Source organism: Oncorhynchus mykiss, chromosome 20 (assembly GCF_013265735.2).
Source record: "Oncorhynchus mykiss isolate Arlee chromosome 20, USDA_OmykA_1.1, whole genome shotgun sequence".
NCBI classification, from domain to species: domain Eukaryota; kingdom Metazoa; phylum Chordata; class Actinopteri; order Salmoniformes; family Salmonidae; genus Oncorhynchus; species Oncorhynchus mykiss.
Window position 1 is genome coordinate 14,635,719 of NC_048584.1, and position 14,412 is coordinate 14,650,130.

The window sequence follows — 14,412 nt, forward strand, 5'->3', positions numbered from 1 at the left end:
ATTTTCCTTTTGTCGAGCCTCAAAGAGGCCATACTATGTTTGACCTCAACCAATAAACAAACAACAAACTAAAGGGACCACACACTCCAAACCATTTATTTCACTGATTTATTGTGATATGCAAGCATGTGTTTTGACGTCAAAAAGTCCATCAGAGGAGGCTGGTGGGAAGAGCTATACGAGGACGGGCACATGATAGTAATAATAAAGGACATGGAATGGTATCAAACACATCAAACATTAGGAAACCAAGTTTGACTCCCTTCAATCGATTCCATTCCCGGCCATTACTATGAGCCCGTCCACCTATAGCTCCTCCCACCAGCCTCCTCTGATGTCCATGCATCTAAGAGTAAGTCAGAATTCTCTCGTGTGGTGAGTTCTGTCCTATTGTTTGTGTACGTGCCACGCTAACAAGGATTCAGGACACCGTTTTTCAGACAAATACATACATTGAAGTGAGCATGTTGCTTGCAATACTACAGCACGTTCAAACTCAACTCCATGGTTTCAGCTGTTGTTTTTGAGACTCTGGTAATGATGCAAAACCATGCCAACCAAACTGAGGTAGCAAACTATCTACCAACCAAACTGAGGTAGCAAACTATCTACATTAGATGTCCATATTACTCTCCCAGCTTGAACCTCTCGACCTGCCATTATGTTCATGACACATGCCATCACAGCGGTGGGATGGTAAGCAGCATATGCAACAAAATATTTTGCTGTGCGATCTGGAGTTTCATTTTGGGAGCACCAGTGCAACTAGAATAAAATCCAAGAAAATAATTTATGCATAACAATATTTATCCGCAACCCTCTTTCACACTGTTCATGACACAAACTGTTCACACCCCTCTTGTTGGCGGAGAGAAATTGCTGCAGGTTTAAAGCTTACTTCCTGCAATTCTATTCATTATGCATAGGGATGGATACTTTTGTTGTTGTTGCCATTTTCAAGCTAACTTCCTGCAATTCTATTCATTATGCATAGGGATGGATACTTTTGTTGTTGTTGCCATTTTCAAGCTAACTTCCTGCAATTCTATTCATTATGCATAGGGATGGATACTTTTGTTGTTGTTGCCATTTTCAAGCTAACTTCCTGCAATTCTATTCATTATGCATAGGGATGGATACTTTTGTTGTTGCCATTTTCAAGCTAACTTCCTGCAATTCTACACTTTTTGCCATGTCTTATGTGTGTTCATGTGATACTTGAGCGACAAACATTACAACAAAGTCAATGGGCAAAATAAATGTTAGCTGACATGGGCTAGTTGATCTGGACATTTCTGACAAGTTATAAATAGCTCTCTAAGGTCTTCAATGACTGAAGACAAGAAGAAAACTGCTGACGCTTTACCCAATTTAGAAATTGCACCTTGTGCATTCTACGATTACAAATTTCAGGAGTAAGTTGAAAGCCGGACTGAGTTCCTTTTTTTATGGGGGGGACCACTGGTGTAGATCAGCATGTTTGTGCAAAGACTACTTAAATGTGATTAGGATCCTCTGAGAAACACAGACCAACACGTCGGTTCCTACCCTGTCATAACTCCTAGCTGGCTTTTTCATTTGTTGTCATGCCAAACAACACAATCATTCTATTTCTATGATTCCAACAGTTCACCCAAGTGTTTTGATCTATATTGCAAGTCAAATCACAATTTTTGGTTGAAAAATCGCAATTTGTCTTTTTTTTGCCCATATCGTGCAGCCCTACTAATAATCTTGGTAACTTTACCAGTATATGCAAACATCTGGTGGCACAAAAATAAAGTCAGTCTGGTTTTAGACCCCATCATAGCACTGAGACTGCACTTGTGAAGGTGGTAAATGACCTTTTAATGGCATCAGACTGAGGCTTTGCATCTGTCCTCGTGCTCCTAGACCTTAGTGCTGCTTTTGATACCATCGATCACCACATTCTTTTGGAGAGATTGGAAACTCAAATTGGTCTACATGGACAAGTTCTAGCCTGGTTTAGATCTTATCTGTCGGAAAGATATCAGTTTGTCTCTGTGAATGGTTTGTCCTCTGACAAATCAACTGTACATTTCGGTGTTCCTCAAGGTACCGTTTTAGGACCACTATTGTTTTCACTATATATTTTACCTCTTGGGGATGTCATTTGAAAACATAATGTTAACCTTCACTGCTATGCGGATGACACAGCTGTGCATTTCAATGAAACATGGTGAAGCCCCAAAGTTGCCCTCGCTAGAAGCCTGTGTTTCAGACATAAGGAAGTGGATGGCTGCAAACTTTCTACTTTTAAACTCGGACAAAACAGAGATGCTTGTTCTAGGTCCAGAGAAACAAAGAGATCTTCTGTTGAATCTGACAATTAATCTTAATGGTTGTACAGTCGTCTCAAATAAAACTGTGAAGGACCTCGGCGTTACTCTGGACCCTGATCTCTCTTTTGACAAACATAACAAGACTGTTTCAAGGACAGCTTTTTTCCATCTATGTAACATTGCAAAAATCAGAAACTTTCTGTCCAAAAATGATGCAGAAAAATTTATCCATGCTTTTGTTACTTCTAGGTTAGACTACTGCAATGCTCTACTTTCCGGCTACCCGGATAAAGCACTAAATAAACTTCAGTTAGTGCTAAATACGGCTGCTAGAATCCTGACTAGAACCCCCAAAATTTATCATATTACTCCAGTGCTAGCCTCCCTACACTGGCTTCCTGTCAAGGCAAGGGCTGATTTCAAGGTTTTACTGCTAACCTACAAAGCATTACATGGGCTTGCTCCTACCTATCTCTCTGATTTGGTCCTGCCGTACATACCTACACGTACGCTACGGTCACAAGACACAGGCCTCCTAATTGTCCCTAGAATTTCTAAGCAAACAGCTGGAGGCAGGGCTTTCTCCTATAGAGCACCATTTTTATGGAATGGTCTGCCTACCCATGTGAGAGACGCAAACTCGGTCTCAACCTTTAAGTCTTTACTGAAGACTCATCTCTTCAGTGGGTCATATGATTGAGTGTAGTCTGGCCCAGGAGTTTGAAGGTGAACGGAAAGGCTCTAGAGCAACGAACCGCCCTTGCTGTCTCTGCCTGGCTGGTTCCCCTCTTTCCACTGGGAATCTCTGCCTCTAACCCTATTACAGGGGCTGAGTCACTGGCTTACTGGTGCTCTTTCATGCCGTCCCTAGGAGGGGTGCGTCACTTGAGTGGGTTGAGTCACTGATGTGATCTTCCTGTCTGGGTTGGCGCCCCCCCTTGAGTTGTGCCGCGGGCGGAGGTCTTGGTGGGCTATACTCGGCCTTGTCTCAGGATGGTAAGTTGGTGGTTGAAGATATCCCTCTAGTGGTGTGGGGGCTGTGCTTTGGGAAGGTGGGGTTATATCCTTCCTGTTTGACCCTGTCTGGGGGTGTCATCGGAAGGGGCCACAGTGTCTCCTGACCCCTCCTGTCTCAGCCTCCAGTATTTATGCTGCAGTAGTTTATGTGTCAGGGGGCTATGGTCAGTTTGTTATATCTGGAGTACTTCTCCTGTCTTATCCAGTGTCCTATGTGAATTTAAGTATGCTCTCTCTAATTCTCTCTTTTTCTCTTTCTTTCTCTCTCTCGGAAGACCTGAGCCCTAGGACCATGCCTCAGGACTACCTGGCATGATGACTCCTTGCTGTCCCCAGTCCACCTGGCCGTGCTGCTAATCCAGTTTCAACTGTTCTGCCTGTGATTATTATTATTTGACCATGCTGGTCATTTATGAACATTTGAACATCTTGGCCATGTTCTGTTTTTCCTAGCCACCGTGCTTCTACACCTGCATTGCTTGCTGTTTGGGGTTTTAGGCTGGGTTTCTGTACAGCACTTTGAGATATCAGCTGATGTACGAAGGGCTATATAAATAAATTTGATTTGATTTGATATCTTCTTCATGAGATGTTCCTATACTTCAAAAGTAAGTAGGATTCACGTTGGCTCAATATAGGCTATATCTCAATCCATTACAAAAAAAATATTTATTTCAATACATGAGGTTGAAAATATTTTTCTGACGTTCTCTTACCTGATAAACTTTTCAGCTAGATGCTCCACAAAGGAGTAGATTTCTATCCAGTGGTTTTTGACACTGCCAGATCTTAGAAAGGAAGATAAACAGATGAATACTTAAATCATATGAATTACTGTTGTTTAAAACCACACTTCACACATTTCCTATATGTTTATCCAACACCTCCTAGCAAAGAAATGGTATGCAAAATATAAAGTGAACACACACAATCCTAGCATAGATCATCATTATTAAGCGGACTGGCCTAACAATGTGTCACGGAAAATCTCCATTGACACAAACTAACTCCATGCGTTCGGGAAAAGGAGGAAAGTAGGTTAGGACACATCTGAGGACCAGTCATGACTAATTTAGCAAACTGCCCAGCTCAACTCCCATGGGGCTAAGGAAACAGCTCTGAGCCTCCCTGAGGGACCACAGTGAAGAGCTTCATTTCCTCTCAGACCCATGTGTGAATGGAAGGAAGAGACCTGGTTGGGGGTTGTGGCAGTGACTTGTTACTGAAGGATATAAAACATGGGAAATAAGCTAATTGGTTGAACTGAACCAAACCACACCCCTGTTAGCGGATGGCTGAAGCAATAGCTTGAAATAGGACAAAGCTACTGACAAAGCCGCACAATGATGTCACATAGTTCTAATCTGGGGCCAGACATAACATTAATTTGTTTCACAGTTTAGTCTCCGTACTGGTTTCCTGGTGTACTTTTTTTTTTTGTGTAGGATAAGCATACATGATATACTTAGCAGACAGAGAGTTGTGTATATTCTTTTATAAGCTATCTCCCTCCCTTGTTCTTGTTTTTCCCTCCAACAAACTTCCTGTTTGTCCAGCACATCAAGGCATTGCATCCGTCTGAATCAATGCACCCTGTGAGGGCAAGACTTTTCAAACTAAACAAGCCTTACCCAAATAAAACTTGTGGGGGAGTCCAGCTAACGTCTCATTGGATGTTCAACAAATGTGTTGGATAAACAGTGTTCATCTGACGTGGCAACACACAGTTGGATTGGCCTGACTTGATGGAAGAGACAGTCTGTCAGGGATGCAGTTTGTTTCATTACAAGGGGAAAATGCTGCAACTCAAAATGGCTTCTTTCATGTACTGTACAGTCATATAGGGATAGTGTTTCAGTGTTTTTCTAAGACGGGTTAAGCTAAGAACTCCCGCCTCGGATATTTTGTGCATTACGATGGATATTATTTGTGTTGGACAAGACTGTTCTCTGAGGTACCAGGCAGTCGTGGGATTGTGGCCGAGCTTGCAGTTTCCTCACCTGTATAAACAGCATTAGGAAAGGAAGTGGGCTATTTTCTTGTAAGATCCTCGTTGAAAATGTTTGTGGTACCTCTTCTTTGATGTAATTTTAATAGACTGAGTCAAACCATTACAGCTCAAAGGTTTGGGTTTTGTTCATGTAAAATGTTTTGGAAGTTGTTAACCCAAGCTTCAACAGCTTTGTTGACTAAAATGATTAAGGCCTTGACAACAGGAGTTGGCGATTATATCATAAAATGACTGAGTATATGTTTCCTTTTCCTAGTGTGTTATACAATTGATAGATCCTCTGACTATACTTATATATATGAGAGAGAGAGAGAAGAGAGAGAGAGAGAGAGAGAGAGAGAGAGAGAGAGAGAGAGAGAGAGATCGGGGTAACATTAGGACAAGGGATAATTAAAGCAACGTGTTGGCTTTTTATTCATGTCATCTGCTAGGGGAGGCTGAAAATATCCTTCGAAGATGTACAGTCCAGTGCCTTGTCTGTCAGCCCAAGCAAGTGACAAAAGGCCAAAATAGATCCTCAAATTCGAGGGAGGTCAGTGCTCTAACCAAGTCTGTTAGAACTGCCCTGGGGAACAACAGGATGACTGATGCTACGCGAGCCCTTCACATTAGACGACCATCTTTCCTGTCATTTTTTTTGTTGTCTTGGCGGTGGTGTGCACAATAAATGATGTGGCACCGCCGGGGGGTCGTGACGATTCTTGATACCACGCTGTCTCGCTAAAACAAGGATGTGATGTGATAGCTGGAACGAGCTGTGGCTCAAAGCAGCTTCGTAAACATTTTCAGTCAAACATTCACACTTGCCATACAGAGTTGAAATATCTAGCCAATACATTTGGAATTGAATGACATTTTGTGTAAAGACCTTGTCAGAGATGTAATGATTTGACACTTGGGCAAGTACAAATGCATACTAATGATGGTCATGGCTCCTGCTCGAGAGTACACATTCTGGGTGATGCAATACAATGCGTCATCTCACTGGCTCCTTCTCTGGAGAGCTCTGATTGGCTATTTAAAAAAATATTTATATTTTACCTTTATTTATTAACTAGGCAAATCAGTTAAGAACAAATTCTTATTTTCAATGACAGCCTAGGAACAGTGGGTTAACTGCCTTGTTAAGAGGCAGAACGACAGCTTAGGGATTTGATCTTGCAACTTTTTGGTTACTAGTCCAACGCTCTAAACACTAGGCTATCTGCTGATCACCGTTCTAAAAATCTTGTCGTTGCATATCTCACACTACAAGAGCATTGCAGATTTTGTGCCCATCCAACATGTTTGAAAATATTTGGACTTCTGGAACTGCTCAAAAATGGGATCGGTAGCCGTGAGATTGCGTCTCTGAGGGCTACTCGGGGACGCCCGCGCGCCCCAAGTAGGCAACGACATTGGGATTTTGTCTCCAATCTCAAAAACTTGTCTGGGACAGCTAAATTGGGGCCAAAACCGTGTAGTTTACACCCAGTTTGACAGGCTATGTTCTCAGGACCACAACAACAACTATGTCTCTACTTTTCTAGAGCATTTGATTTGATTGCTTTAGCTGTACTGTATCCAAACACCTCATGGCACTCGGGGAGGCAACATGGATCATTAAACAGACCATGTCAGGACTGTGCTAGATGTCAGAGAAAGTATTCATTATTTTAAACAGCCCGGACGACCCGGAGTAAATACATTTAATTTTTAATCAAGCCTTTCTTTATGCTGACTGTGTGAAAACACACTGCTAGAACCAGCCAAATGAAGTGAGTCAGGGAGAGGGAGAGAGAGAGAGTGAGTTAGACAAACAGACAGAGAGAGAGGGTTCAGTCGGTCTGGGCCAGGGGTCTAGGGGAAAAAGCTCCATCAGGCCAGGCGCTCAGTAAAGGCGATGGGCTCTGCTCTCACGCGTGTTGAGAGGAAAATTCAACACCATGAAGCTAGTGTCACATTCCAGATGGGCCTGCATGGTAAGAACCACCCCAGTCTGCGACCAATTAACTGACTATGCATAGGGATTTGTACGGAGAACCCACTAACCTACTTTTAGCTTGAGGCCTACTTGCTGTGTACTAGGCCCCCATCTGCAATCTTTATTTTCTCTCTCCTACTCTCTATTTTTCTTGGATATTTTGTCTCTCTCTCTCTCTCTCTCTCCTCTCTTTCTTCTTTTCAAAATGTTCTCTGGGTGCAATATTTTCTCGTCTAAATAAATTACTGCCATTCAATGACTGCAATACCTTTAAAATGTCTGTCTCACTCGGGTCCCTCAACACACTTGGAATTCTAGGCGGTATGATAACATTTAACAGGGCACTTACTCCTGCAAAACACACGTGCCAAAAGCTACTTCTAGCGCTTTATGGAGGCCAAAGAGGCACCATGGTCCTGAATAGATCAAAAAGCGCATTCCACAATGAGAAGGTTTTGACATACTGTATTTCAATTATTTATAGACTTCAGCTGTAGTCCGGTTGGCTTGGACTTTTAAATGATCATGACTTAATATCCAACTTCAATGTCGGTCTGGGAGAAGAACAAGAATGACGAAGACTTGAAAAGGAGGATAAAATGGCTGCTATATGCAGCGACCATTGGGAAAGCACGAGTGCCAAACACAACTGTTTCCATTTGTCCCTATCGCTTGATCAGAAAACAATGATGAGTCGTTCCATATGAATTCAATCACTTTCTGACCGCACCCCTTTTGAACGGAACCTTCCGTACATGTTTGCCCATGGTAGAAGCGGCCAGAAAGTGACTTTTTGGAACTGAATGCCAAAACATTCTGGAGATAGAGGTGCTCAATGTTGACCCATTTTGAATACCCAACCCCTACCATTAGACCTCCATGTCTTCATCAGTGGAAAAGATAAACAGTTGAGTTTGATATCATTTGAAAGCTTACAAACAATTTTATAATATCTTAAGATTGTTTTTTATATAAATGAGCAATGATGCAATCTTTTAATCTTCAACAGCAATTATGTAAAAATGTGTAAACTTGTCTTATTTTCGCATATGTTCTAGTTTAGACCCTAATTTACATAATCTGAGGTGTTTGTGTTGTGCCTTCCATTGGTTGAGACACAGCATGACTCTTGAATACAGGGTGGGTGTCATTTCAATCATAGAAAGATAATTAATAGAATGGACCTATCCCTTCAGGTCACTTCAATTTAGCTGGTACACCATTTCAATTTCAAATGTAACTTCCAATTACAACGAAAAAGATGGCCGCCGGTCTACACACTGTCGAATGTCAACTTGAATGGGAATGTCTAATCTAGTATCTATATTTCTATGATTTCAATTGGTTCCCTATGGAAGATTGACAGTATAATTTAAAACAGCAGATTTTCCACTCAAATGCACATTTAAGACTAGCTGTCGCCATTGGCGTCGGCTAATGGGAAACCTAATTTAAAAAAACGCAAAATAAAAACATTCTCTGATGTGTGAACATTCAACCATCTTTGTCAATTCTACACACATTTTAGTACATTTATCAAACAAAACATGACTGACACCCACTCCTGTATTCAAGAGCACGCCGAGTCTCAACCGATGGTGGGCACAACACAAACAACTCTGATGATGCAAAATAGGGTCTAAGCTACAACATAATGTATATGAACAGTTTATGTGTTTTTAGATAATTGGCTTTATAGGTAAAAAAATAAAATAAAATTACATTTGTATTTTAAATACATTTTTGTTCAATAAATTATAAAATACTTTGACATCTCTCTTTGTAAAGCTTTCAAATGATATCATATAGATATCTAATGGTAGGGTGGGGTATGCAAAACAGGTCAAACTTTGAGAACCTCTATCTCCTGAATGTTTTGATATTCAGGTAAAAAAAAAATGCTTTCTGACCACTTCTACCGTGGGTAAACATGCATGGAAGGTTTTGTTCAAATCAAAAGGGCTGAAAGTGATCAAAATCTTATGGAACCACCCTGATATCTGTGGAAATCTGCTAGAGCATCAGAGCTTCTCGCATCATAATCCTGTTTCCTATAAACGGTGAATGTCCCGTGGGCCAGTGTTTACGCGGCCTACAAGTGGTAAATGCGGGTGTGCCAGTGACAAGTAGCCTAAGTGAGGACAAGGAAGTTATTTTAGCAGACCAAAGGTAAAACTAGGGTGTTTCCCCATACCATCTGACGAGAATTAGCTACAGTGGTGGGTAGGGAGTGTGTTTTGAGGATCTTTATTGTGCAGAACATTTGGCATCAGTACCGGTCTGTGGTGATAGAAACATGCCCAAAACAATCCCTTTGTGTTGTGTTCCTTACAAAACTGCAGGATAGGGCCTACCAGTCTGATTCAGCACAAACTCATACCTCTGTCGGCCTATGGTACGCCACAACATAGGACGGCTTGAAGTTGGTTCTCTTTGATCCACCATCCATTTGGACCCCGACAGTAATGATACATGATATCCACATGGTCCATTTCCCTTTATTCAGTGACCAGTTGGCTGGGGGAGATTTTTTCCATAAACTAGCCATTTATGGACTGATATTCAAAGAAACTCGAGACCAAGTTGCTGTAGACTAGTTGTAGCCCGATGCAGCATGACAAGAGGCAGGAGTTTTTACCCCTGACCCGGCCTGGAGAAAAAAACTCTTGGTCCCGTAGAATATACAGTAAATAAGGCACAGAGTTCTTCCAGCTGAGGAAAAACTCCAGACCCTAAGCATGACTCAGTAGCCAAGCCACTGTACAAAGGGCTATATCCTGTTAACCTCCATACATCCTGTTAACCTTAATCGTAGGTCTGTGCATCTAATAAACAGCTCAGGCCTGAGGGATGAGGGGATGTCCCTAATGAGAGGTTCGGTTGTTTGAAGTCAGGAACCTCAAACAGTGGCACCAACATCCTCAACCAGGGCCACAATATATCAAGGTTTAATCATACATCTACTATGAGTTGTGTTGATAAATGACATTCTATCTAAAAAAAGATATGCTTCAATCTGATCTGACCTACTACATAAAGGCGCTAGGCTTAGGCTATAGCAGGACAGAAAGGTCTGTATAGTCTACTTTTCTCTCCTGAGACAGTGAGAGAGGCCTGCTGCTGGTCGAGCTTAAGATGTTGGAACCACAAAGATTTTTCCTATGTGGGTGGATAGGAGGAAATGCATGAATTGGCCACTCTATGAAAACTATACTCCTGAATGTGAGTTGTAGGTAGTCATGTAAGGGCAGTACAGACTGTGTCTTACTTCCCATTCTATAATGTGAAAAAGTAAGTAGTGGACCTTGTAAAGGTACCCGCGGGCATGCACAGATCATGCTTCCCCCATTAGGACAGAAGGAATAAAAAAAAGATACAGAGAAGTATATGATCACTTGTACTGCTTATTCAGCTAACGCTTCGAACACACCGACAGCACTTTTGCGCAAAATAGTACGCAACATCATCTGGATATGTATGCAACAAAAGTTCAACATTCACGCTGTGCTACCATTTCTGTCAAGCCGTCTACGCACACCGAACGCACTGCCAATGCCTCTGCAAACGCAATGCTGCAAAGGCAAACGCAGCGTTTCATTGGAAATGAATGTAATTCTGGTGTACCAAAATGCAATTACGATGTCGGTGTGTTCGATGCATAGAGTCCGCCTCCGACTGCATCACCACGCACACTACTGCCTGTTGAGTAATGACTTTAATGAGGTGAAAAATGAATTTATCAAGTTAATTTGTGAGCAGCCTATAAAAAGATTCATTATCCCTGCATTGTGCAAAAAAAGAGAGAGGTCAGACTTTACAGAAACAGCTGTAAGCGCTGGAATAGCTGATTTACATTACTCATTATTTGTAAGTGCATTAACAGTCTGCAACGTTGTAAAAACACTAAAACTTTTGTATTTTAACTTTTGATTTGAATTGAACAGTGTAGGCTATGCTATGGACATATGTGTGTAACCAGAGAAGCTTGGCATCTCAATATAACGGTATCTTTGGTTTATTTAGCCTATGCAGTATAATAATAATAAATGTGGCATTTTGATAGTAACTTACTTGTCAAGCACAAAATACAAGTCGAAAGCCCCTTGACATGTACTTTCCTCCTCTTCTTTATCTACTTGTTCTGGTTCAGCATTGACGGATGCTAAAGTGAACATAAAAAATCCAAGGAAAAGTAGGGCGAGAGACATTTTCATCAAAAACCTCGCCATTGTTCCCCACGAAAAGGTAAATTCCTCCAAAAGCTCAATCGGAAAAAGTCAATGCCGTCTCACATCCCCAAAAGTGTTTTAATTACTTCTCTAGGCAGAGATGCCCATAACAAAACAACACACGTTCAAAGCTGTCGAGATTGTTGTTGCACTCAGTTTCCAGAAATTACTGCCTCCCTCCTGGCAAATATTGGATGGGCGATGAGGGCGAGAAATACCATAAAGCTTACGGCACTTTGTTCTCCTTGGGAAAAAATATAAAATAATTTGTTCAGAGTGATTTTACTATCCGATATAAACATATAATCCTTTCATATTCGTCTTTTTTTTAAATGATAGCGTACTAGGCTTATTTCATAAACAAATACAGATGTTTCACTGCGTTAGAATAGATAATTCACAAAATGCACGTTTCCTGTCAAATTGTCAAAACGAGTTTTAGTTTAAAAAAGCAAAATGGAAACGGGCAATGCAAAGCAATGTTAAGAACAGGGAGCTTGGGACAAACTTGGCTGAAATGAACCAGGTTTCATATTTCTGCCATGAGAGAAAAAAAAAATCCACCTTGCGCCTCCCTCTCAAGAAGCTAAACTTTGGAAAACAGGCATGAAAACAGGCATGGACAACGAAGTGATGAGCTGAGCATTCACTGATGTAGTTATAGAAAAATCCCATCTGTCCTGAAAGTTATTGTAGCCCAGTAACTCAACTCGGCAATACAAACGTAATCATAATTTACGAAATCATTACGTATGCCTACTTGGTATTTATTTGATAAACAAATCTCAGTGCTATTTCCTAATTAGACATGTCATCCTAGCGTGAGCCAACCGACATAAGCGAAAGATCAGGCAATACACACCTGACCTAAACTGGACTAGCAAAACGACAACTGTTGCTAAATATTTATGGCAAATTATTTTTTATCCTTGTCATATGAAGAGAAATAATGAAGAGAAATTAGAGATAACAATGTATCGGTGCTCATCGGCCATTGGACATAAACATTACACCACAAGTTGGAAATCGCAAAATCAACAATGAGTGGTTTGGAAGGAATCAGTCACAGTGGCTGTGTGGTCCTACATCTGGGATTAAGGGGCTCTTTTCCAAATTTAAATTATTAACATTCAACATTGGCCATGCTCGGAACTGCGAAACTTGACTTCAGTGAGTTCAAGACAACTGGGATGTAATATGCCAGGGAGATACTGTAGCCAGGGTATGCCAGGGTATACTGTAGCTAAGAAAGTCATACTAAGTGTATGTTGTGTAGTAAGATGTTAGTAGCCAATGTGCCTCACCCTAACTTTTTGGTCTATTTACCCCTCTTAATTTCGCTTACTGTTCTGACTTGGTGGTGCACATTTAGCCAATAACCTGTTTTAGAGAAATGTAATCATCGAATATTGTAAGAACTTTCCTTGTCTGTTTATATGCCCCTTTTATTTATCCTACGGTTCTGTCTTGGTGTACAGGGAGAACACTGTAAGAACTGCCCATGTTCTCAATTCTGTTGCTGTACATTTCAAAAGAGCTAAACAAATAGTTTTATTGTCTACGTCTGTCCTAGCTATTACGGATTGCCTCCTATCCCCTTGTCGTCCCCTTTATGCCATTGTTTGTACATCTCAATTGTCAGTAGAAACCACATTTGTTTAAGCAAGTCAGCCATATCAGCTATGTTTTTTTAAAAGGCAGTAAATGAGACTGAATGGACTGTTGGGACAGATTTATGTAGGCCATTTGTGGGCACCGTTTGTCACCATTGTAGTGCAAATAATGTGTTTAGGGCTGTGTTGTATAGTGGCTTTGCTGGCATGCATCCCACATCCCACTTGCCACTGAATCTACCTCACCTGTAGTCTCGCATGACCATCCTTTCAAGGCTATTCTACCCATAGCCTAATGCATGGAAGGGCTGTGGCAAAGGTCAGTATTTTAATTGAGGGCTCTCTACCAGCGGCATCCCACCCATTAGGGCGTTAGGGGAAACACCCCATAAAAATATATATACATTAAATAATGGATTATGTTTAAAATTCTCATCAAAGTGTACATTTTCCTGTTTCCAAAATATATAGTTTAAACCAAGCTGTTCAGTTACCTACTACTCTGCCCCTCAGTGACTGCCAGCAATAGCCCCGCCTCCGTGGGCACATAGGCCATGCGAACATTGCTTGGATTGTTTCTTCGGCTCTTCGCGCCAGACCAGTAGCGGATTTAGGTATAGGCGACATGGGCAAGATGCCGCTGTGGGTGGCAAGGGGCATACAAGCTAGAACCGCCACTGCGCCAGACTATTTGTGCCAGACGGCTTACTTCCGCCCGTGAGACTAGCTCTGCTTTATCAGGTACAGATGGCTCTAAAGCAAAAAGCAGATTGTAATTAACTTCTAAATAAATAATCATAACAGTCATGGGAGCCTGGGACCTGATAAACCACACAACTACATCCAAAGGCAGTCAAAGGACAGGGGTCTAAAGTAGCTAGAGTTTGAAAACGTATTTCTGCCATGCTGCTCTGTTGACAACTCCAACCACCTCACTCCCCCGGTGTTTTGCCAATCAGCGGCCGCCACTGCTTTCTAATTTGACCACTTTGCTGCTTTTCATGCTTTTATTACAGCATATATGCCCACAATGTTATATGCACAATGGATGTATGCTTCCCTAGACAAACAAAGTTAATTTATTTGTTCAGGATAAAATCTTACTCACTGTAAGTTAGGCTAATTATACTGTTTTCAAACACAAGCAGCCATCCATTATTTTTAAGCATGAGTCTTCACTAAGTCGTAACCCTTGTTTACTTGCCCTACCAGTTAATTAGCACTTTGGAATGAAGTGCCTATAGAATTGGCATGTAATTACACAGTTAGAATGACA

The 14,412-nt window shown here is 41.4% G+C and overlaps 1 protein-coding gene across 1 annotated transcript in view; it reads right to left on the reverse strand.

Moving 5' to 3' along the window:
• LOC110499033 (anthrax toxin receptor 1) overlaps positions 1 to 12,142 on the reverse strand; it is a 31,315-nt gene extending 19,173 nt beyond the window's left edge. The window contains exons 1-2 of the mRNA XM_036955879.1: positions 11,366 to 12,142; positions 4,037 to 4,108 (exon numbers count right to left, since the gene is read on the reverse strand). Coding sequence (XP_036811774.1) covers positions 4,037 to 4,108; positions 11,366 to 11,523 — 230 coding nt within the window. The 5' untranslated portion in view covers positions 11,524 to 12,142. The remainder of the gene's footprint in view (positions 1 to 4,036; positions 4,109 to 11,365) is intronic.
• Positions 12,143 to 14,412: the final 2,270 nt, after the last annotated feature.